The sequence below is a fragment of the Rhinichthys klamathensis genome, unplaced genomic scaffold (genome assembly GCF_029890125.1).
Source record: "Rhinichthys klamathensis goyatoka isolate OS25496 unplaced genomic scaffold, OSU_Roscu_1.1 h1tg000059l_1, whole genome shotgun sequence".
NCBI classification, from domain to species: domain Eukaryota; kingdom Metazoa; phylum Chordata; class Actinopteri; order Cypriniformes; family Leuciscidae; genus Rhinichthys; species Rhinichthys klamathensis.
Window position 1 is genome coordinate 7,380,879 of NW_026606604.1, and position 25,999 is coordinate 7,406,877.

The 25,999-nt window shown below is 41.9% G+C and overlaps 1 protein-coding gene across 1 annotated transcript; it reads right to left on the reverse strand.

The window, feature by feature from the left end:
- Window positions 1–566: 566 nt before the first annotated feature.
- LOC130084053 (asparagine synthetase [glutamine-hydrolyzing]-like) lies at window positions 567–22,692 on the reverse strand. Its single transcript, XM_056249214.1, has 11 exons — window positions 22,443–22,692; window positions 21,190–21,427; window positions 17,881–18,066; window positions 8,288–8,389; window positions 8,074–8,201; window positions 4,685–4,811; window positions 1,927–2,033; window positions 1,581–1,681; window positions 1,412–1,493; window positions 1,031–1,186; window positions 567–944 (listed from the first exon to the last, which is right to left on the reverse strand). The coding sequence occupies exons 1-11, from the start codon at window positions 22,689–22,691 to the stop codon at window positions 735–737; spliced, it is 1,686 nt and encodes a 561-aa protein (XP_056105189.1). The 5' UTR covers window position 22,692; the 3' UTR covers window positions 567–734.
- Window positions 22,693–25,999: the final 3,307 nt, after the last annotated feature.

A 25,999-nucleotide genomic window follows, 5' to 3' on the forward strand; every position in this document is an offset into this window, starting at 1 on the left:
CACTGGTCACCAAAACAGTTGGTTACCAACATTTAACAGGTTTAGAACAGGTTTTTTTTTTTTTTTTTTTGGATCATCCCTTTAATTTCACTGGTTAAAAGCAGTTTAACTAGCCAACCAATTACTAATCGTCAAATAACTAATTCTACACATACAAAAACACTCAAAGGGACAGTCCCACTGAAGGAACATGAGTAAGTGCTTAGCTCAAGTTGAAAATGGAAGTTCATGGCCTGTAAGAATCAAACCAACAACTTTTCCAGCCCAGGGGTTAATTTCCCAAAAATTATCATTAGTCAACTTTGTTTGCAAGTTCCATTGAGATATATTGGTAAAGACAGAAATTTTTACCATAGTTGGCTTTGGGAAATGCACCCCTGATCTGAAATCTTATGGATCCCCTTCAAGCTTTCTGAATCTTTGTATAAAACTCCTTTTTTGACAATGTTGGCTAATGTTAAGTTCTTTTGTTTTAAAGCAGTAACAAAAATAGTATTTATAGGTTTCTGTACAAATGTTTGAAGTCCTTTAACCAACAAGCTATACCTCGCTTCGGTTCCCAAATCTTTTTAATTCACTTTTCTTTAGAAAAGACTAAAACCACCCAAAGAAAACTTAAATTTAGCTAATTTAACAGAGGAAGGTAGCATCATAAATTTTGAACCAGCTCCATGAGGCGGATATGTGTGCTGTAAAGAATGTAATGTTAAGCCAAGGTCTGAAGAATGATGCGATTACTCGTCTTTATCAGGCTTGTAGATGGACAAGGTTCTGGCTGAGGGGTCGGTGGCCTTGATCCAGCGGGGCATCCAGTAATGTGGCGTCCAGGCGCTGCGGCCGGGGTACTTCTTCTCAAAGACCTGCCTTATGTAGAAGCCTTCTTTGGTTTTGGGGGGGTTGAAAGGGAACAGCTTATCAGCCTTCTCCAACTGAGAGTCGTTCACCTGAAGGAGAGAAGATAGATTAAAGGATACACACCGTGTACTGTGCACATCCATGACATCATAGTCTGTGTGTACATGTGTAGTACCTCAGACTCGATGTGCTCCTGCAGGCTTGCATACCAGGATTTCTTCAAGGATGTCATACCATCACTGAAGGCTTCTTTCCTTCTCCAGAGAATCTCATCTGGGATAAGATTCATCCCTTTAAACGATTCCCTCAGGAGATGCTTCTCCACACCATTCTGCTCCAATCAAACAAGTTATTCAGTCGGATTACAAAAAACACTAATATGATATTTGAAAAACAAACGCAATACCAATAAATTAAGCATCACTATCATTATTGCTCATATTTGGGCTTTTGCACTACACTTCAGACCAGGCACCGTAACCGATGTGGGAACAGACACATTTTACACTGACATGAGGAAGGATAAATCACTGAATTGTGAGGTGTCAGGACTCACCTTCGGTGCTCTCATCTCTGCAGGCAGAGACAGGTAGTATGCGGTGAATCTGTGGTCCAGGAAAGGCACTCTCAGCTCCAGTCTAGTGGAAAAGGTTTGACGTCACAAACAGTGGAAATCACCAAGTTACTGTGGGAAGGGAAGAGAAGGAAAGGGTATTTTGTCTTACCCGTGTGCAGCTGTGGTTCTGTCCGCTCTCAGCACATCAAACAGATAAAGCTCTTCCAGCAGACGTACACTTTCCTCAGCGCCCGCTTCAGGGGACGGCGCCTAATTCAAATCAGGTCACAAATTCAGCTCGATCCAAGTCTTAAGATACAGCTAACAGTGCATGACAACACACTAATGTCTCACATAGTGAAGTCCCTCTTAAAATGTCTGAATGTCATTGAATTACATTATAAAACTACACAAATGTTGCTACACCCAGTTTTAGGAGCATTTTTAAGTGTAGCTTTTTTTTAATACATTTGGAGTTGACAGTAAATGTAAACTGAGCATATAATGACATGTACCTTATGAAAGTAGATGTATCCTTGTGTCAGCTCATCAGAACCTTCACCTGAGAAAATCACAACGCTGTCCGTCTTCTCACGGATGTACTTTGATATCAGGAACATACCTGCGTAGAAACAAAAACATTTCTGCAAAGCACTGCTGCCACCTAGGGGCTATTAACCGACATTGCAAATTCATATTGCTAAGGAAAGCATGGCTGGCTTGTTACTATTGCTAATAAGCATGGTGTGCTTTGTTCAGATCCCAAAGTATTGAAGTTTATACAAAAAATCATTTTTACATGGTGTTTAAACATTAATGTGTGTCCGGAGTGTGTGTAAATGACCACCCTATAATGGTAAAAAATCCAACCATTGTTTATTATCCCCACCAATCAGAAGCAGTGTCTGAGAATATGCTGTTCCAGTTTTCCCCCTACTGAGAGATCAGAGTAGGGCCATCTGCCCTATAAGCATAGTTCTGTCAGGACCGCTATCGGCAATGATGACTGACAATAAGTATACAGTTTGGATTCTGTTCCGGGCAAGTTCCCTGACCATCCATGCAGCCAAGCATGGAAAAGAGCAAGGAGAGCAGTGATAACCCCGCAAAACAAAACCATATGCTGACACCCCCTAACCACACATTGACTACGTTTACATGCAGCCAATTTTCGGGTTATGGTCGGGTTAAGGTCACTATTCGGGTTTCTGAAACATTAGGAATAACCCGGTTACATGCGTGAGCAGAGAGAGTTTCTCCTGTATACATGGAATAGGCTTTATGCACAGCTTCACTACTTCCTGAACTTCAGTCAGCCCTTTGTATCCTGTCTGTCATTATTGGACAAACTGATTAATCCAGGTGTGCCTGATTATTGTTACTGAGGCCAGGCACACCTGGATTAATCAGTTTGTCCAATAATGACAGACAGGAAACAAAGGGCTGACTGAAGTTCAGGAAGTAGTGAAGCTGTGCATAAAGCCAATTGCAATATCCCGATGTAAACGGCGACGCACGGTTAGCGACAAGACGTACGGACAACCTTAAAGGGTTAGTTCACCCAAAAATAAAAATTCTGTCAGTAATTACTCACCCTCATGTTGTTCCAACCCCGTAAGACTTTCGTTCATCGTCGGAACACAAATTAAGATATTTTTGATGAAATCTGAGAGCTGGATCACTCCTCCATAGGCTTCTTAAGGGATCGAAACTGACCAGCTTAAAAGTTATGAAAGACATCGTTAAAATAGTCCGAGTGACTACAGTGGCTCAATCTTAAGTTTATCAAGCGACGAGAATACTTTTTGTGCGCAAAAAAAAAAAAAAAAAAGGACGACTTTATTCAACTACTCTGTAAGGCCGTGATATTTCACGTAGTGAAACTACGCAAAGCTTCTAGGTTGTACGTCACGCATCACACACATGACCAGCGTCGGCCAATAGTGAGCCTACGTGTGACGTGCAACCCAGAAGCTTTGCGTAGTTTCACTACGTGAAATATCACGTCCTTTACAGAGTAGTTGAATAAAGTCGTTATTTTTGTTTGTTTTTTGCGCACAAAAAGTATTCTCGTGGCTTGATAAACTTAAGATTGAGCCACTGTAGTCACTCTGACTATTTTAACGATGTCTTTCATAACTTTTGGGCCGGCCAGTTTCGATCCCTTAAGAAGCCTATGGAGGAGTTATACAGCTCTCAGATTTCATCAAAAATATCTTAATTTGTGTTCCGAAGATGAACGAAAGTCTTACGGGGTTGGAACAACATGAGGGTGAGTAATTACTGACAGAATTTTCATTTTTGGGTGAACTAACCCTTTAAGACGCAATATGCGTCATTTCCGATTCTTCTTCCTGTATCCAAAGACAACAACAACAGCAGTTGTTTGCGCTTTGGTGCTGGTACTGACCTCGCTCTAAAAGTATGATGTGCTGCGTCTCGCCATGTTTACTTCCGGTATACTGCACGCAGGTTTTTGTATGCGCCGAGAAGTTCCTCTACTCAAAAGACCAAGATTCCTTGGGAATAGAACATGCGCAGAACACAAATCACTATGGGGATATGCCGATGCGCGTTTACATGACCAAAAATTCGGGTTAGAAAAGGGGTACCCCAGGTATCATATCCCGGTTTTTAAAATCCAGGATATAAGCATATTCGGGTTTTTGCAGGTGTTTACATGGCCGTGCGCGACCGGGTTATTGCTAATATCCCGGTTTTGAACGGGTTATTGGCTGCATGTAAACGTAGTCACTGACTGCCAAATCTAAATGTTACAGTTCTGAATGCTAAGCTCCAAGTTCAACTCTACGGAGTTGTGAAGTTGCCCTCTCAAGACTTTGAAGCTCTAAAAAGTGAAACAAAGAAGTTCTGCAAGAAGTGAACTGGGATAACAGCAACAGAGACAAGGACCGCAAGTTTAGCACCCTCCATTTTGAAGATAATCTGCACCAACATCAGAATCTTCTAATCAGAGATCCTTTCATCTGCATGTCCCAGAGTATAAGGATCGTCTGATCGTCTGATCGTCAGACGTCAGAAGCTTCAACTTCAAGGATACTCCAACAGCCGACCTCATGTCGATTGAGGCAAAACCCCTAAAATACCACATCCATCAATAGGATTTTTTCTTCATTTAATTTAATTTTAATTTAATTTCCCTGAACTTTAGAATGCTTTTTTTGACCCACTTAAGATGAATCATTTTTATATTTCATACTTCTATTGTCTTTGTGATATGGTCTACTCATTAGTCTGAACTCCTGTACTCACCAACAGAGGCACGCACAGTGGTGATGTCATAACTCTCCAAGTGAAAGATCACTTCCTCCACCGCGCGGATACCCTCCTCAGGCGTGAAGTTCACCTCATGGTGTTCGCTGCCAATGTAGGCTGCCACCTGCCACACAACACCAGTTAAAACCAACTCGACCTGCTACTAAATACTCATGGCACTTACCACAAATAGGGAAAAACACAAGGCCTGAAGCTTAAAAAAAAAAAAAAAGTAATGTCAATATAGGTGCTTTAACCTTCAGAAAACTGATCGTCAACCTCAGAAAGTCATACTAAATTAATGAGCAGTTAGATTTCTTATTAGATTTCTATGGGATCGTTACAAAACCCCATTTTTAAGGTTGGGACGGGGGAACATTTGATGACATTTGACACTTTTCACGGCGGGATAATTTGATGATAGATAATGGTTTATTAAACATATTTTGCATGGGATTGGTGCCTCTAATAGTGTTGTCAAAATATAGATTTTTTGATGCATATTATACTGAAATATTTGAAACAGTTTCAATACCCTTTCCATTTTTCACAGCATTAGTATCAGTTGAGCTTTCTTGCTCTCTCTTCTCTCTGACAGTGATAGACACACACACATTCTTTGAAAAAAGCTTTTTTATTTAATGTTTGCATTGCCTTTCATTGGTAACAATTTCCCACTATAGTATTAATGTTTGTGGTTACCAGATGTCAAGAGCCTAAATCCCCCAACAGAGCTTTTCTCTTGAAAAAATACATTTTCTGCAGATGTCAATTTCGGTTGATTTTGAGGTTCACAAAAATTAAGCCCTCGTCTAGCGATCCCAATGCTCGAAATAGTCATTCAAAATCTAAAAATCTAAAAAGCTCACTTCTCGCACTGACTGACACATCTGAATCCTGAGTGTAAAGACTCTGTTGGGGAAAAACATCTGATGTCTAACATTACATTAGATCCGTGCATTACAGTAGGTCTTTATATAGGCCATCTGTCTCAATGTTAATCAAACAATAAAAGAAAAGAGGGGATCACTTGCTGCTCTTGACTGAACTGCTTTTGTAGCTCTAATCATTTACTTGTAATGTAAAGTGATTTTTACATTTTTTTACAATTATTAAAAACAATGATTTGTTTTTCTTACTTGAATGCTTCTGTTTTATGGAGGACAAACTCTACCATATTTAAAAATAAATACAGAAATAAATAAATGCTCAATAAAGAAATTAATAAGCATATAATTAATTGCCCCAAAAAATACAATAAACAAATAAATGTAGGTAGAAATTAAATTTTACAGTGAGACATAAATGTATATATCTCTTTTAGTTAGCTTCTTTATTTATTCACCTTTGTAATAATTACCTTATTTATTTATTGTCCATTATAATCTTCAACTTTATTTATTAATTACTTATTTTTTGAAGTATTTATTTATGTGCATGTTATAATATTTTTTGTCTGTTTTATTCTTCCTTTGTATTTTTTTACCCTATTTATTTCTTCAATGCTATTTATTTCTGCCTGTCGTTTTTACATTTCTGTATGCATTTCTGCCTCATTATGCAAATGAGGAGGGGCTGTGTCTTAAGGGGTCAACTTCTGCCCATAGAGAGCCTAAGTCCCTCCCCTCCGCTTCCGGCTCATGGGACCTTATTTCGGAAGAAATATGTATGGTAGTCAATGGCGAGAGACAACTTATCTTTTTATTCCGTCTGAACTGTGCCCTGTATTACACATATGATGTTTGTCAATTTAAAAGATAATTATGAAAGTCAAGAAAGTCGCAGTTTGTCATAAAACTGAAGAGTGACATTTAGTTTTATGTGAAAATCGCTCAATGAATTACATCTCCGGGGAAGCGAAACAACGAGCGAGATCCGCTGCTCGTGTGTGTGCAGTCTGGTACAAAACACTCAGGCATGACGGCGTAACATTACGATTATAACGTAAGACTATAGAACAAATGACAGACGTTAGCTTCATTAAAGTTAGCTGCATTCATTGAGAGAAAATGTGCGCCTTTTGGGTTTGTAGTCTTTTTAATTGCGTATTTTCACAGTCTTATACCTCAACAGTTTGACAATCAGGGATGAGTTCCCTAATGAATATTAATGAGTCTTCCCCTACCACCCTGCAAAAAAAAAGAAATCGCGGCCGATGGCATGTATGCTGCGTTCCAGGCAGTTTTTTGAGCACGTAAATCACGACTTCAAACTACGACTCACGACTTTGTCGCGTTCCAAGCCAGTCACGCCAAACTACCTGAGCGCAAGGAATTGTGGTAGCTATGTAAACAAACCATTGCTGTTTTGTATGGTTTCGCGGGCTATGTGACGTCAGAGCTCGTAACTGGGAGTACATCGATCTAGTACGAGTTCACGGGTGGGAAGTCACGGGTTTGACTGCCGTTCCAGTGCACTTTCACGGGTATAAGGTTGGAAAAACACGGGTTACAGGTTGCCTGGAACGCGGCAGTAGATTCGACCGATGCAGTAAAATGCTAACCAACCAATGGGCAGAGGTTGACCCCTTAAGACACAGCCCCTCCTCATTTGCATAATGAGGCAGAAATGCATACAGAAATGTAAAAACGACAGGCAGAAATAAATAGCATTGAAGAAATAAATAGGGTAAAAAAATACAAAGGAAGATTAAAACAGACAAAAATATTATAACATGCACATAAATAAATACTTTAAAAAATAAGTAATTAATAAATAAAGTTGAAGATTATAACAGACAATAAATAAGGTAATTATTACAAAGGTAAATAAATAAAGAAGCTAATTAAAAGAGGTATATACACATTTATGTCTCACTGTATAATTTAATTTCTACCTACATTTATTTGTTTATTGTATTTTTTGGGGGCAATTAATTGTATGCTTATTTATTTATTGAGCATTTATTTATTTCTGTATTTATTTTTAAATATGATAGAGTTGGTCCTCCATACTGTTTAGATGTAAAATGAAAAAAGTAAACGCACTATATAATTTTTTTCGTTCTTATATTTGGTATACTGTTTATTTGCATATTTATTCTTGAATGAATGTGAAAGTATAAATCTATTTTACTGCTGCTGACAGTGTTTCTCAAACTGTTAAAATAACCGCTTCATCTGCAGCTCCTAATGTGGCGCTTCAGCATCATTAGCACAAGGGAAACAATGCGCACCCAATGGAAAGAGCTTGAATGAAGCGCATTTGGCACTAGATAAAAATTTAAGGAGATATAATGCCCATAAACATCCCATGATTTGAATAGGCCTGCTCCAATGCTTTAAAAACATAGCGCGCCTTGCACTGTATTCATAGAAAGCACCACGCACATTTAGGATATCTAGGTGTAAAGTGCATATGACATGCTGAATATACAGTGTCAATACCTTGCGGGCAGCAAGAAGATCTGGGCTGTCATCTGCACCAATGGCAAATGTCTGAATGGGATACTCAAGCTCTTCTTCTTTGGCCAGTTTCACGAGTGTCGCAGCAACCAGACTGGAATCGAGACCACCTGAAAATTAAACATCATGGATAGGGTGAGTCATAAAAAAAGTCAGACCCACTTAAAGCAAATAACAGAATGAGCAGCACAGGCACCTGAGAGGAGGCAGCCGATTCTTCTGTGAGCCATCAAACGTTTCTTTACACCATTTGCAAACAGGATCCTAATGTTGCTCTTGACCGTCTCCAATTCAAAACCTGACGACAAGGGAGAAATTCATTTCTCTATAGTTTTGATTGATGGTACAGTAAATGGTGGTGTAAGCAGATGTATATTAGAGGGAGGTTTTAGAAGTAGCTCTTTTGGTGCGTTCTATTCTTGTCAACGAACCGACTCGGCCCTCGGATATGACGCTATCCACACTTGAAGCGTTCTGGTATTTTTTTGCGCGTCCGAGTCGGAGAAAAACATGGACGCCACCCGGAAAGCTGTTGCTATGGTAGCACTGGCCGAGTACCAGGCGCTTATCAAAACTCAGCCATTTGAACTTCTAAAATTTTCACTTTATTTCATGTTTTAGTTTATCTTTGTTAGCAACACCACTAGCCACGTTAGTAACACCTGTTTTAAACAAGGCTTCATTCAATATTGCACTCACAACAAGACCGATTCCCATACCCACAGGCAGTGATATGGACGCAGTAAGGTATTGCAGTAATACGAGTGATTAAAATCTTCATTTAAACAACCAAAGCGGTCCAAAAACAATTCATTCTAAAGTCACACAGGGCGCAGCCATCTTGGATTCCGTATCAGAATTCTTGCTCGGTGTCCTCACGGTTGTCCGAAATCCGAGCGGGAAAATCCGAGGAAAGGGGGCGTGTTGGTGCGTGTTGCTAGGCAACGTCTGTCTTCCTAGTCGGAACTCCGACACGGATAAATAATAGAACGCACCATTACATTCATCTGTTCCATAGATATTTAACTCTATTAAACTGGTTGTGTTGGCGCCGACACTGTATTCACGTTACCGTAACTCTTCAACAGTTAGCACCATCAATATAATTCAAAATTGCTCCTGACAGTAGACAACATGCGCTTTTAGGCAACATACGGCTCATTACAGTCATGTCCAGTCATTACAGTCATTTCTTTCTGGGAAAGCGGGAAGGAAGGATTTGAACGGAGAGACACAGCGTGGCAGGTTAGGGAGTTTTGGATTGCAGAAGAAAATAAAAGAAACAAACAAAAACATGGCAAAGGAGGAGTATACAGCACACGAGGCGATTGGGAGGATTTTTGATGATACTTAAAGTAAGCGAGACTTTCGCATGTGGTGTGTGCATGTGTATGTGTCAGTGTGTGTATGTATGAGAGCATATGTATGCGTGGATGTGTATGTCCGCGTGTATTAGATTATATTAGAAAATAATAGTATTAGATAGTAGATAGATAGTATTAGAAAGTGTTACATTCTTTCGATCATGCTTTACCTTTTTTTTCTAAATAAAAATCAGAAAATGTATTCCTGTTTTTTTATTGTCCATTTCAATTCTGTTTACAAACTCGGCACACACATTAAAGGTGCTCTATGTAACTTTTCTACTAAAATGAATCCTTTTTTTATTGCCTGTGTGTGAAGGGGTTGTAATCACACATTACAATGATCCACTTGTCGGGTTTTGCTATTACCTCTGAAGGCCAGTATTCCTATTTCTAAGTGAAGTCTACGGGTCGGATTTACCGCGAAATCCAACGGATGTGACGTGCATGCGCGCTCCCGAGCCTCTCTCCTTATATACAGTCTATTGTAGACGGTCAGGGAGTTACGTCCGGTTAAAGGCGCACGTTTTTCGGCTTATATCTCAGTCAATCTTTGATCAATATTCCCAAGACTCTAATCGTTCGTAGTGCTGGACGGGGCCTTTCGAACGAGCCCACCCCCGAGGTCCAACTCGCCCGGCTCCCCGAGTTATAGTCGTTTGAAATCGGGGGTCCCAGCGAAAGGCGATCCGGTAGGGGGCATCCCCGAAGCCCGCCACTCTAGCGTTCGGGCAAGGGTTCCCCTGGGACCTCCTCCCCGAATTTGAGCTCTCTGGGGCTGTGTCCGAAATCTCCCACTACTCACTATATAGTGGACTATATAGTGAGCTCGCCATTTTGTAGTGCTGTCCGAATGTATAGTGATGATTATTATACCCTATATAGTCCACTCAATGTATCCCAGAATGCATTTTGAAAAGTAGTGTACAACCGATGGTCACTAACCCAAGCCCTACATACCATCATGCATTGCGCTGATCGTAAAAGACCTATCAGCATCATCTTCATCTTTAACTTACAATTTGACGACGTCTCGGTAGCGTAGCAAGAACAGCACGTCGTTTTCTGTGTCTAGAAATCCTGTTTCTTTTGCTAATCCGCAAAATCTTCTGAATCACGAGAACAAACAAACAAAAAAGATAAATATTGAGTGGCATCTCTACAGAGTCTAAAAGCTGTTTTATTAAGAGTATTATGAGCAAGATATTTGATAACGTAGATCTGTTTTTTTTTCCCTAATGTCGACAGGCAAGAGAAAACGAAAATATATGAAATATGTGTATTAATTTTATTTATGTTTACAAGTTATAATCATGTGTGGAGTAACGCATTATAACAGAAACGGCCAGAAATGACTTTTAATTTTACAATTTTGGAGAAATAAGCTCAATATAATGTAATGTATTTATAAAAAAAAAAAAACTATTTAGCCCAGAGCTGGCTCGGCACCAGCTGACAGATGATGGCGCGTTTAATCAACGGCGCCGAGAGACGATCGAGTAGTGTCCGAAAGTGGTGTTTCTATTATGCTGGTGAGCTCACTATATAGTGCTCTACTCCCTACCCCCTACATAGGGGTTAGGGAGTAGTGGTTTGAGTGGAGATTTCGGACACAGCCTGGGTCTTTGCGTTCCAGAGATCGACTCGGTTACTAACGTAACCTCGGTTCCCTGAGAGGAGGGAACGAGTATTGCGTAAGAGCTTACGCTATGGGAAAACTCCTTTTCTCGAGAAATATTGAAGTCTTTATGTAAAACGCATTGCAGCTGCACAGCATACAGCAATGAGCGAGGCAGCTCGGTCATTGGCTGTGCTGCGGCAACTGCACGAAGCTATGACGGGGCGACTCTGAACCCGCTTCCAATGAGCGTGCTTCGCGCCCACGCGCGTCAGAGCCCGCCAAGATGGGCGTGGCCAAGGGCTATATATTGGCCGCCCCGTCGTCTGAGTTCTTTAGGTTCAATCGACTGAAGCAAACTGACCAAGCACAAGCACGGCAGCTTACGCAATACTCGTTCCCTCCTCTCAGGGAACCGAGGTTACGTCAGTAACCGAGTCGTTCCCTTTCGAGAGGTTCCTCCTATTGCGTAAGAGCTTACGCTATGGGAACGCCATGTAAAACGCCGTGCGTGCTGACTTCGCTCTATTAAGCCAGAGGCAGATGCCTGAGCCTTTAAGCAAAGTAATTATCCAACTAACCAGCCGAAGGCGGGCTTTATAAGGGACAACGTGGAACGGCCCAATGGGCGTCCAGAGAAACACACAAGCACATTTTTATGTACTGACATGCATGAAAAATCCTCTACGTCAGCCAGAGACGGATTCTATGAGGGAGGAGACAATGCTCAGCATGTACACACTCCAGCCTATGCATAGTTAGACCGACAGTATGTTAGAGTGCAATGAGGGGACCTGTAGGTTATAAAACCTGATAAATGTTGACGGTGAGGCCCAGCCTGCTGCCGCACAAATATCTTGAATGGGTATCCCACTCGACCACGCCCACGAGGAGGCCATGCCTCTCGTAGAGTGAGCTCTGATGCCCAAGGGGCACTGAAGGCCCTTGGCTTCATAAGCCAGCGCTATAGCATCAACTATCCAGCGCGATATTCTCTGCTTTGAAACAGCGAGACCTTTGGTGCGGCCGCCAAAGCATACGAACAATTGCTCTGTCTGTCTGAACAGGGCAGAACGTTCCAAATATACTCTGAGCGCCCTGAACGGGCAGAGTAAATTAGCGTCGCTTTCGTCTGCTGGAGACGATAGCGCGGCCAAAGATATCACCTGTGCTCTGAAGGGTGTAGAGAGCACCTTAGGAATATACCCGTGTTTTGGCCTGAGGACAACCCTGCTGTCGTTAGGTCCAAACTCCAGGCAGGCAGCGCTTGATGACAGCGCGTGCAGGTCGCCCACTCTCTTGACCGAGGCGAGAGCCAGCAAGAGAGCAGTTTTGAGCGAGAGCTGTTTAAGGTGCACAGTTCGGAGGGGTTCGAACGGGGCACTTTTGAGTGCGTCCAGGACCGTGGCCAGGTCCCAGATCGGCGTGGGGGATTTATCCTCCTGGCGCCCCTCAGGAAACGAACAACTAGGTAGTTTTTCCCTAATGTGCGTCCCTCTACAGGGTCGTGTGATCCCGCTATGGCGGCCACATATACTTTGAGCGTGGAGGGGGTGCGGCCTGCCTCCAACAGCTCTTGTAAGAAAACGAGCACACTCGGTACTTCGCATGTCTCAGGGTTCAGGTTCCTGGATTTACACCAGTCACTGAACACCTTCCATTTCTGGGCATACAAGCGCCTCAGTGATGGTTCTCAACACTCCACTGGGGAGGTTCCCGGGAACCCGTTGAGGGGCCACGCATGGAGGGCCCACAGATCGGGGCGGGGATGGAGGATCATCCCGTTGGCCTGCCTGAGGAGGTCCAGCCTCAGCGGAATCGGCCATGGGGCAGATTGCATCATCTGCATCAGTTCTGGAAACCACGTCTGGTTCTTCCAGAGTGGGGCTACCAGGAGCACTGCACATTTCTCCTCCCTGATCCGACTGATGACCTGAGGTAGCATCGCGACCGGAGGGAAGGCATACAGCGGGCGGCTCGGCCAGATTTGGGCGAGAGCGTCTGTGCTCTTTGAAAAGAAGAGAGGGCAGTGCGCATTTTCCTTGGAGGCAAAGAGGTCGACCTCTGCTCTGCCAAAGGTTTGCCATAACCACTGAATCGTCAGGGGGTGGAGAGACCATTCTCCTGGGAGAACTTTGTCTCTGGACAGCATGTCCGCTCCCTGGTTCAGAACACCTGGCACATGCGCTGCTCTCAGCGAGCGCAGGTTGCGCTGGGACCATAGGAGGAGCTCCCTGGCCATCGAGTGCAGGGAGCTCGATCTGAGTCCACCCTGACGATTTATATGCGAGACTACCGTCATGTTGTCCGTTTGGACTAGGACGTGCTCGTCCTTCAGGTACGGGAGCAGGGCTCTGAGAGCCAAAGCGACCGCTTTCAATTCCAGACAGTTTATATGTAGGCGCTTCTCCGGGTTTGACCACAAGCCGGAGACAGGCCTGCCCTCGTAAAGGGCCCCCCAACCTATTTTGGAGGCATCTGTCGTGATCATTTTCCTCCTTGTGTTCACGCCCGAACTCACGCCGGACTGATACCAGTCGACAGCTTTCCAGGGCGTCAGGGCTTTTATGCAGCCGTGATTCGCTCTGATTAAAAAGTGGCCCGAGCGCCACGCGTGAGTGGTGACACGGCTTTTGAGCCAGCGTTGGAGAGGACGCATGTGCAACAATCCTAGCTGGAGTACAGCTGATGCCGAGGCCATGAGACCGAGCATCCTTTGAAATCGCTTGACGGGGGCGCGCGCACCCGCTCTGAACGATGTTGCAAGGCGCCGGATAGTGAGCGCGCACTCTGATGAGAGGCGCGCCGTCATCTGCACTGAGTCTAGCACTATTCCCAGAAAAGAAATATTCTGGCTGGGGGATAGCATGCTCTTTGCAAAATTGATTCTTAGACCCAGGCAATCTAGATGACTGATAATCCAAGACCTGTGTGTCACTAACTGGCTCTCTGATTGTGCTAGGACTAGCCAATCATCGAGATAATTTAGTATTCGCACTCCCCGCTGCCTCAGGGGGGAAAGTGCTGCATCCATACATTTCGTAAATGTACGGGGTGCCAGTGACAGGCCGAATGGTAGTACTGTGTACTGGTATGACTGTCCCTCGAAAGCGAATCTCAGAAAAGGCCTGTGATGAGGCGCTATCGGAATGTGAAAGTAAGCGTCTTTCAGATCCACTGATAGAAACCAATCCCCCGGGCGAACTTGCGCGAGGATATGCTTGGTTGTTAACATTCTGAACGAGCGAATCATTAAAGCTTTGTTCAGATGTCTGAGATCTAGAATGGGGCGGAGACCACCATCCCTTTTCGGAACGAGAAAATAGCGACTGTAAAAACCTGCCTCGCTCATAGAGGGAGGGACTGTTTCTATAGCGCCTTTCTCTATCAGTTTGAGCATCTCGGTGCGTAGAACATGTGAAACATCTTTTCTCACTTTCGTCTCGACCACTGCTGTGAAGCGGGGCGGTCTGCGAGCGAATTGAAGCGAGTAACCGTGTTTTATTATGTTTTAAAACCCATTTCGGCATGCCGGGGATATTTTCCCAAGCTTTCGCTCGCACAGATATGGGCTGAATGCTGGCTGGGGGCGTGTCGTGGTGACGTATGGCTCCCGCCAGCAAATCGCCCTGTGCTAATACTGAGCTTACAGCTCTCAGAGGCGCGGGCGCGCGCTGAGCAGCTTTGTTGAATGCCGAGTGCAGGGGTGCGTGTGAGATTACAGGCACGCTCGCCGTAATGCTCACAGTGTGAGATGGGGAAATGTTTAACACTGTATGGACAGTGCTTATGGGTGGGGGTGCATAGACTGTGGTAGGCACGCGCGCCACTTTCATAAAACTTCCCGCTCATGGCGGGAGGTTTTTGGCCATATAAGCAGTGTTTGTGAGTTGGGGTGCGTGCATAACAGCGGGCACACGCGGTACTCTTATAGAACTTCCCGCTTTTACTGGGGAAGTGTTTATAACTGTGGGAACAGTGCTTATGTGTAGTGGTGCATACGTGACAGTTGGCACACAATCTACATTTATGGGGCGTCCAGCCTGAGCTGGGAAACCATTTGGCACTGCTTTGACAGTTTTGATATGTGGGAATGCGCACTTTGGTGTGGACACGTGACCCTTTAATGACACAGGCAGAAAATGGCTCTTTATGTGATTTCTGTGTGTCGTTTGCAGGTGAGCGAGCTGTGTGGCTGGCACATTGGCTGCTGTACAGACATTTCCAGCCGCCTGTAAGGGGACTGGGTAATGTTTTAAACGTTTTTGGAGAGAACGGTCCAGCTTTTGCGAGACACGCGCTCTCCCTTTTTCTCCCTGTAGCTAGGAGGACTTACGAGGCTCTGGGTTCAGCACAATCTTGGGCCGAGGTCCCTGTCGCTCGGGCAGTTGCTTCCTGTTGGCAGAGCGCGAGCGGCGTCGAAAGTCAGTTTCAGGTCTGGGCTGAGAGACGGGAGGCGCCGTCTTAGCTCGCTGCTGCTGAGGCGGCCTTTGGCGGCTCTGCGATGAGCTAGATCGCTTGGGCAGGAAGTGACGCATAGCCTGCGAATCCTTACGGGCTTCGGTGAAGCGCTCAGCGAACTCCTTCACCGCTGGTCCAAACAGGCCGCTTTGGGAGATAGGCGCGTCGAGAAATGACGCCTTATCTGCATCCTTTATCTCTGTTAGCGTCAGCCACAGAATGCGCTCAAGGACAGTTAGGTTAGCCATAGCACGGCCGATGGATTGGGCGGTGGCTTTTGTAGCTCGCAGTGCTATGTCGGTGGCGCTGCGCAGGTCCTTGAATGCCTCAGGATCAGGTCCAGACTCGTCCATACTGCGGAGGCGTTTAGCTTGAAACACCTGGAGGACAGCCATAGAGTGAAGCGCTGATGCAGCTTGGCCGGCGGCGGCGTATGCGCGACCGGCGAGAGCTGAAGTAGACCGGCAAGGCTTCGAGGGATGAGAAGCTTTAGCTTTCCATCCAGCGTTGGAGGGTGGACACAGATGATTGGCCACAGCCTCCTCGAGGGGCGGAGTCCCCTCATAGCCTCTTTCTTTCGCGCCGTCCACAGAGGAGAGCGACAAAGAAAAAGAAGGCTTCAGGCGAGCGGAGTGCGGGGCTTTCCACGACTTCGTGAGTTCGTCGTGAACTTCCGGGAAGAAAGGGGAGGGCCTTTGCCGAGGGGCCTGTCGGCGCCCCTGCAGGAACCACTCGTCCAGTCGGCTGCAGGCGGGTTCTTCCGGGGAAGACCAATCGAGCCCGAGGTCTTCCACGGCCTTAGATAGGATGCGGACGATCTCCGAGTCCATGCTGGAGCCCACGCTCGTGCCCGCTAATGTCGATGGCGCGGGGTCGAAGGACGAGCTCGGCCAGTCGTCGGATGCAGCATCACAGGAAAGGCTGTCATCCTTGTCATCGTCATCCCCTGACGCGCCAAACGAGACGAGACCCATCGCTCCGCTGGAGGGGTGCTGGTCCGCCTGTGTGAACTAGACTGGCGGCGGGGAGTCTTCGGGTGGTGGTGAAGCACATGATGTGACGATCCCCGTCCTGAAGAGGGCCTCGACACGAGGCGCAGGAAGGCATTTGAAACAATGCCTTGAATTTGCTCTTTTAGAAAAAGTGTCGCGGGGCGAACACTGTAAGCTTTGAAAAGGATATAAAGGTGATGCGCGCCGGATGGCTTAGCAGAAGGCGATCGAAGTCGGCTGAAGGCGCCGGCGTCCTCGAAGCAGTCCTGCTGTAGGCTTGTCGACGGCGGCGGCGAAAAGACTCCAAGAAATCCGGAGGATCCAGCAAAGAGAAGGTCTTTGCTAAAGGAGATTAAATCTAAAGAACTCAGACGACGGGGCGCCCAATATATTGCCCTTGGCCACGCCCATCTTGGTGGGCTCTGACGCGCGTGGGCGCGAAGCACGCTCATTGGAAGCGGGTTCAGAGTCGCCCCGTCATAGGTTCGTGCAGTTGCCGCAGCACAGCCAATGACCGAGCTGCCTCGCTCATTGCTGTATGCTGTGCAGCTGCAATGCGTTTTACATAAAGACTTCAATATTTCTCGAGAAAAGGAGTTTTCCCATAGCGTAAGCTCTTACGCAATAGGAGGAACCTCTCGAAAGGGAAACGAGCGATTTTCTTCTGAGATCGTGACGTCACCGGCGTCCGCAATTTTGCAGCGCGCCCGATGGTTTTCTGCTAATATCTCCGCGAAAACACCACCAAAAACTATGGACCTTATATGGTTCTTTTCAGCTCGACTAGATGGTCCCAACGAGCTTGGTGCTCGCCGAATCCGTCTAGTATTCGCCGAGATATTTGCGTAATAGACGGTATTGTCTATGAGTTCGAGCACGAGCGCTCTTATAAAATTTGGTTGCAATCTGAAACATCACCACTAGAGGCCGCTAAAAGTTACATAGAGCACATTTAATGGTCAATAACTGATTTATTGAACGTCATTTGTTTTGCACTTGAAGATAGCACATTCTGTTCGAATTTTATTATTAATAAAAATATATGTGAAAACGACCTTTTTTAGCTTCAGGTGCTAAAAGGTTAAATAAAAAAAAGGCACAAATAAGATTGTGGACCGTTGTGTGAATGAAATTTAGTGTGTATGAGAGCGGTAGCGACGTCCGATTCAAAAATGCGTTTTTAATAGCATTTTTTCAAATTAATCTATTGATCCAGAAGTGGACTAAATTATTTGTCCAACATGTGAATAACTCAATTTCAGTGACACACAAAGCTATCAAATGGCTTCAGAACACATGGAATATAAGTGTACAAGTAATCTGGACTACTTTTACATCGCTATATGACATCTACCTGCGCCAAGGCCCTGAAGGTTGTTATAGGAGGCATGTTTAGGTTCATCTGTGCAGCAGTGGAAGCGACCCATCTGAAGAGACTCCACTTTTCCAGTGGGCTTCAAGTCAAACTCCTCAAAGTGTCCTGGGGGGAAGGGGGTGATCTCTGCAGGGGTGGACATGGAGTGTGTGAGCTCTGTCAAACCTGTTTGGATTAAAATCACAGTGAAATTGTGATGTTAAAATTAAATTCTGGAATAAAAGGTGTGATCAAGGTATTCCACGAGGAGATGGGCTGCACGATTTTAAATGAAAATGTGATTTAAAAAAATAAAAATAAACCATGAAAGTTTTATTTAGGCAGAAAACCTCAGGGAGCCTTCTCTTTTGGATTATAAGCACTTCTCATCACAAGTTTGGGAAGATGGTTGCCACATGTGTTCCCAAATGCAACCCAAACTCAGAACAGATGTAGAGATGAGTTTGAGTAGAGCAGCATTTACTGTGAACCAAGCCAGTCTTAGACACCAGGGGCCTCATGTATCAACATTGCGTACGCACAAAAACACGGCGTACGCCAGCTTTCACGTCCACGGCCAGATGTACTAACAGTGAAATTAACGCAAGAATGTGCGTTCCTCCACGTAAACTTCATGCCTGGCGTACGTACATTTGTCGTGATTTTTGTCCGTTGGCGACTCATAGAGGCAATAAAGTGAAGTGGCAAACATTACTCTACGAATTGTTCTATCGCACCACCAGCTGTCAGATATTGCTTATAATTTGTAATTTTGATAAATTATTTGACATATTATTGTCACACGAGTCTTATTAAAATATTCTATTATGCAATTAAGTAAGAACATATAAAGCATGTGCAAATTGATACAACCTGTGTAGCAATGGCAGCGTTGGCTTAACTAGGAATAAAAAATAAACTTCATTAATTCGGTATAAAAATAAACTTCCTATATAGTTAAAGCTGCAGTCCGGAACTTTTCCTCTTTGTCGCCATCTCTCTGTTCGAAATCTGTAACTGCAGTGATTCGCGGAATTATTATCTTTACGTGGGTTGTAAATCGGCATGAAACAGCGCGGATGAACACAGTGCTTTGAGGCGAGTGCTGCTGTCAGTCACCGCGCTGTGTGGATACTGTCATACAGAATCACAGATTCACTTTTTGAAAGTTTGACCAACATAAGAATTTTCATAAGAAAATGTCTTCTGAACAAGTAAGTAAAATCCATTTTTGTTCTGACCAACTAAGGGGGAAAAAGCTCAACATGATTTACAGCAACCGTGCAAATTATAGACTACTTTGTTCTCAAATTGTTCATGTTAACAACATCAGCATTGCGTGACTAATGTTAAATTTAATGTGTTTTATGGTTACCTGCGTAGTTCAGAATTCATATTCTCCATAATAGCAAAACGAGAAAGGCACAACAAAGGAAACTCCATAACTGTGTGAATTAAGAAAACGTACTGTTACACGATTGAACTATTGAAATGTCTTACTTGTTCAGCAGAAAAAAAGCCGTCTTATCTTCCGTTTTGAACCCCTTCAAAACACGGAGTTCACGCACTTTTCAAAAGCCCCGCCGATGTTCAAATCCTTGTGTTCGCATGAGACGGTTTCTTTCTCTTTCTCTAGCCACCTTAAATCCGAAGTACGAAGTCTTTTGGGTTTTATAACTGCTGAATCTCCAGTTGACACTGATGATTGTTGTTTGGATCTTTCTGGATGCCATAAGTTTAATTATGTAAAGTGCTGCGAGAAAAGCCTATACATCTAAACATCTCGTCACGCGCAGTATAGCCGGCTAGCCGAAACTCCTTCTTTATGTGTTCGGGTGTGACATCATGACGCAAAGACATGCTCGAATTTCCCGCGGAAACCCACCAGTACCACTGGAATTAAAATCATTATTACAAGCTAACCATTTTGAATCTAGCTATGGCAAGCAGATAGTTTTGACCACCGGCAGAATAAGTTTTTTTTAATATAATTATTTTGGATTATTTTTAACTTAAAAAAGTTACGGACTGGAGCTTTAAATAGTCCGGAATAAAAAAATAAACTTCATTAATTCGGTCAGTAAAGATAAAAAAAGAAAGTAATATTTGTATTCAGGAAGGACACATTGAATTTGTTTAAAAGTGACAGTAAATGCATTTATAATGTTACAAAAGATTTAAGTTTTTATTCATTAAAGAATCCTGAAAATACTATATCACGGTTTCCACGAAAATATGAAGCAGAAGCACATCTGTTTTCAACACTGATAATAATTATAAATGTTTCTTGAGCATCAAATCATCATATTAGAGTGATTTCTGAAGGATCATGTGACACTAAAGACTGGAGTAATGATGCTGAAAATTCAGCTTTGATCACAGGAATAAATTACACTTTACTATATATTCACATAGAAGACATTTTCAGTGAAATTTCGTTTCTTGCTTGCTTTAGCCATGTTCTTGCAGGTTTATTTTGCCAAATTGGACTAATTACCATATTTAAATTAATTTAATTGGGGGTGGAGACTGGGTGGGGCATTGCGCTCGTGCATGTGCGCTTAATTTTACGTTAATTGGGATGTACAAAGAGAATATGCGTGGGATCCTTCATACGCAGAGATTCATACATCTGTTTTTTTTGTGCGTACGCACATTTACATTTACGCAATGTTTTAGTATGAATTCAACGCAAGTCTTTGTACACGAGGCCCCAGATGATGAGCTGCAGGTACATAAAAGAACAGTGCCGTGCTTCACTCTGAAACATGCAGCACAAACATTAGGGCTCTCGACTAAAGGGTTTTTCTGATCGACCAGTAGCGATTAGAAAAATTAACTTTCCTCCATTTCTTGGGTACAAATAGACAGAGGGGCCTTTACTTGCTGATATTCTGGTCTATAACTCCTCAAACTTCCCGTTGCCCTGTATCCTGCTCTTCTATTGGCTGAATGGCTGTAGGTCATTGCCGATGTAATTTTCAGAACACATTTCACACAGCAGGATTTTGAATCGCAAACAGGTCCAGATATTTAGCACGGCAAATATCTCACAGGCGTCAGCAATGCGTCGGCGATTCTCTCAGATCGCGTCTTTGATAAAGCACACTACGTGATTGTCACGTGCATGAACGAGTAACGATTTGCCTCCGATTTTGGGCATTTGTTGGCGATGTTTGCAAAATCTGTCAGCGAGGGGAAATCGGGGCTAAAATCGTGCAGTGTGAACTCGGCATTAGTGGGATTTCATTTAGTTTTGATTATTCGTGCAGCCCTACCAGAGAAGGTGCTTTACATTATTCATTATACCTTTGGCCTCAGAACTGACTGCTAGAAAGCCATCGTCGGAGAGCAGTTTGAACAGTGGTCTCACACCGTAGGTGTCCCTGCCTAAGAAAACCTTTTTGTTAGCAGTGTCCAACAGGATGAATGCGAACACGCCATCTAGCAGAGTCGGCATCTTCTCAATTCCAAAGCGATCGTACAGGTGCAGAAGGATCTCTCCATCCACTTTGGTCTGATACTGAAATTCAAAGTGCTCCTTCAGCTATAAGGAAAAAGACAGATCATTAGATACATGAAGGAATTGGAGAGATGATGTGAGGTGGAGTTATACTGGCACAATAAATGTGGCAGAAGCCACGGTTGCACACTAGGGTTGTACCGGTAATACTCATATGGCGGTATGAACGTGTACGATTATATCTTGCACATCAAAGGTATAAAAAAAAAGAAAAAAAAGAACCCACACATATACAGCAGAGAAAATGTTATAGACAAGAGGCTGTTATCGCTAATCTCTATGCCCACCGAAAAAAATACACTTTAGATATGGAATAAATAAACACATTGTCGTCCTTGAAGATAGATAGCTAATTTGCAAAAAATAAATAAATGGACGCAAAGTGGCTGTAAAAGGAGGAAACAATCGAACATGTTCACCCATATTCGAGAATACAATCTCTCCATACAAATAAAGGCATGTTAAAGTTAAAAAATGATTACAGTCAGAAATATATCCCTGTTGTACATTTGTACTTCTCATAATAATAATAATAATAATAATTTATTTAAACATTATTTAAGTTATTTGTCCATGTTTTAATTTAGTATCATAACGAAACTCAGCATGGGTCATCGGGACGATGCCCTGAAGGAGTCTGAGAAGTTTCGGATATTTACATGCTTATAACTTTGGATGTGGTTGACTTATTTTCATGAGCGTCCTCTCCTTAGACTCCAGAATCCTTGCCGAATCCAGCGATACATGATGGGTTTTGCTTTGTGGTTTTTCCTATGTTGTAAATTAGCGTTAAAACAACTTTTGCGAATATATTTGAACCCCATAGTCCAATTGAGACGAAACCACGGTAGGAAATTTGGAAACTTAGCAAGTTGACAATTGTGCTGCAAGTGTAAAAAAAAAAAATGCAATCAAAGTTCGATGTGGGTCATTTTTCATGTGCTCATACATATAAATGTCTTTAACTCCAAACCGAATTTAGTCTTCAACTTTTTAGTGAAATAAAGTGAAAGTGAAATAGGCCAAGAATGTGACTTACCCTGACGTGGTTGTAGATCTCACCGTTGTAACACAACCAGAGGTAGGGGAACTTCTTGACACGCAGAGGCTGCATGCCATACAGTTGGTCCACAATAGCAAGGCGGTGAAAACCAAAGCAGCAGTTGGTGAATCCATTGACATTCTCGAAGCGGAAAGCATCTGGACCCCGATGGGCGATCTTCATGGCATTGGTGCACTGAGCCGCGAGACACTTATCATTTCCAAACAAGGCCCATATACCACACATTCTGATGGGAATAAATTGCATTAAAACTAGAAGGGAGTCAAATTAGTAATGCTATCCTAACATTTTAACACAAGAATTAAAAACTGTTGAATACACAAAATTACCACTGAAACGGTACACAAAAATTCATCAAAGAGACACTCTGATGTAAACAACCCCAACACAAAAGTGAACAAGACAGACTGAATTAAAATGCAAATTCAGAAGGTGGCACTTATGGAACAGCAGTAATACAGTGGTTTCAACAGAAACACAAAGGACAAAGGAGGTTGCACTATTTTTTACTGTTTCTGACAGCACTTATGACAGAAAAGAAAGGAATTCCATTTTGATTTTTTTTTGCATTTGGTTTAAAGTTTTCTGTCATATTTGATACATCAGGCTTTTATGGCTCATATAGTATGATACAGTGAGAATATGAGGCTCACACGCAATTTTATCCAGAGCTTTATTCTCCTGAGAAGTTTTGTGAATTTTTTTTGTCATTACATTGTTTGGAGCACAAGAACAAATGGGGAAAAAAGCATTTGGAAATAATATTTTATTCATATGTAATGGTATGTCCACTGTCAAAAAAAATCCTAATTTTACAGAAAATAACTGTGATTTTTTGACGATCATTTTCTTTCATTTTAAATTGTACTCAAAACACTGTAAAATTACAAATAATATCTGTAAAATAAAAATTCAGCTGTTATTTTAGGTATTGCGACATTAATGACAAATTGCAGTAATTCACATTTTTTATACAGGAAATTGATTGTATTTTTCATACAGTATTTTTTCTGTTTTCTTAAATTACATAAAAATGTATGTAAAATTACAAATATAATCGGTAATTAAACAGTAACAAAACAGTTAAATGATAAAACGGTCAAATGACTGGCAGCCCCCAAAAAACTGTAACATTAAAGTAAAACATCCTAAATTTAATAAACTGAAAAACACCGTGATAATTCAGGATATACCTGTAAAATAACAATCATATACCTTCATTTAAAAAAAAAATCGTAAAAAAAGGGTAAAATGACTGGCAGCTACGGCTGCCAAACAAAAACCATAAAATTAAAGTAAAATCTTCTAATTCAAATAAAACAAAAAAAAACCTGTTATTTCACAGGTATTTCCTGCATTATTATGATCATATACCTTCATTGAAAAAAAATCATAAAAAAAGGGTCAAATGACTGGCAGCTACGGCTGCCAAACAAAAACCATACAATTAAAGTAAAATATCCTAATTTAAATAAAGTGTAAAAAACTTTAACAGAAATGTGATGTCACCATGATTGAGATCAGTGTTTGCTTTAGTTGGTCTCATGACTCTTGAGTTTTAACATTACTTTTTCTCTGGCTGCTTTAACTGTGTTTTGATGCACATTTATTATGGCAATAATTGCAAGAGAAAATATCAGATGATCTTGGTCATTTATTGATGATTTTATAGTCATCATATGATGATCTGATTCACAGATATGACAGTCAAATCTCCATTAGCTGTGAATAAATTATATATAGATGGACTTTAGTGTTATACAAAGGCAATTATTAATATCATACTTTATTCACATATGTTTTTTAAAATATTGTGGCGTCAGTATTATAGCAATCTCAAATTAAAAAAAAATATTCTACATAAAATGTTTTGAGTTGGTTTATTTTGTTAGGAGTAGAGAGACATCAAGAATCAACATATGAATCTCAACAATGATGACAATCAACAAAGCCTTTTTGTGACTTTATAATAGGTCAGAATTTTTTTCGTTGTCACCATTGTTGAGATTCATACGCTAATTCTTGATGTCTGAGTGAGACTGTAAGATCCTGTCAAAACATTTTCTGCATAATAACATAAAATCTTAATATCACAGCATTGCAGGATCTTCTATAGCAATACTGGCATTCTAAATTAACAAATAATATTTTACAACTTATTCAGTTAGTAATAAGTCATACCAATCAGGTGGTATCAACAAAGCAGACAACTGCTTGATGTTTATTATCACTAATAAGTGACCAACATCATCTGATCTGAGTTTCTCTCGGTTTCCTACAATAACAAATATGTAACAGAAACACACAGTTAAAGCAGCCAGAGAAAAACTAATGTCAACATCTGAAGGGTCAAGAGCCCAACTAAAGCCAGCACTGATCTCTATCATGGTGTAATCAAACTTTATTATTTTCAATAAAATATCAACTTCTAAACCTCTGTTATTTCTCAATAAGAATGTTAGTATGAAAGAAGTCTGGATTGTAATAAGTGAAGATGCTGAGATCTTGAGAGATCTGTTAGTGTTTAATGTTCTGTTGGGATGTAAAGTGTTTCTGTATGGTGTGTTTTGTGTGTCACCATTGTGTTGAAGAGTAGAGCCTGAGCTTCAGTCCAGGATGAGCAGAGAAACACTGATGAAATGCTGCATGTTGCTTTATTTAACAGACAGTAACTGTGTAGTTGCTGATGACATATAATCACAGTAAATCATGCATGTATAGTTTATAGCAAGATATTTACTTTTTACAGTGATTATGTTTTTTAATAAAAATTCAGTAAATATATATATATATATATATATATATATGAAATAACTGTGTTTCCATTAAAAAGATTAATGAAGATTTCTGCAATAGTATTTATTTAAATTCGGATATTTAACATTAATTTTATGGTTTTTGTATGGCAGCCATTGCTGACAGTCATTTGACCTTTTTTTCACAGTGAAGGTGTTTGATCATAATAATTCAGGAAATAACTCTAAAATAACAGTGTTTTTCTGTAAAACATTTAAGGACAAAGTTTGGAAAAGTTTTTTGCACTCAATTTAAATTAGGATATTTTACTTTATTTTTACGGTTTTTGTTTGGCAGCCGTAGCTGCCAGTCATTGATCGTTTTTTTACGATTTTATTTTTTACAGTGTGGTCATCAGGACAGGGAAAATAAAATGACATGAAAAGACATTTATAGGCAAAAACAAAGTTTTTTCCCCCCCATTCACCAACAAATTTGTAGGTTTCAGGATTTTCTTTAACCAAACATAGTATAAAGATGATTCTTAACTATGTTATGAAAGAAAGATACAACAGAATGATTTGATATTTTACTTTATGCAATATGTCTAAAATGGCCTTAAATGGGTAGACCCATTCTATACAATGCATCTAATTTGCATATTAATGTGTACTTGGGGCAACATGTAACGAAAAAAGAAGTGTAATAATGGGAGTAGTAAATTGTTTTCCTTAGAATATCTAATATTTCATAGGAATATTGATATATAATTTATTTCCCTATCCACATGACTAATT

What these genes read in the sequence shown, in the direction of transcription:
- LOC130084053 (XM_056249214.1), bottom strand. Translation starts at nt 22,691, where the DNA reads ATGTGTGGTATATGGGCCTTGTTTGGAAATGATAAGTGTCTCGCGGCT. An exon ending in AGATCTACAACCACGTCAGG is followed by an intron (nt 21,428 to 22,442) that starts GTAAGTCACATT and finishes TTTTCCTTATAG; the next exon opens with CTGAAGGAGCACTTTGAATT. An exon ending in CACTGTGCGTGCCTCTGTTG is followed by an intron (nt 2,034 to 4,684) that starts GTGAGTACAGGA and finishes GTTTCTACGCAG; the next exon opens with GTATGTTCCTGATATCAAAG.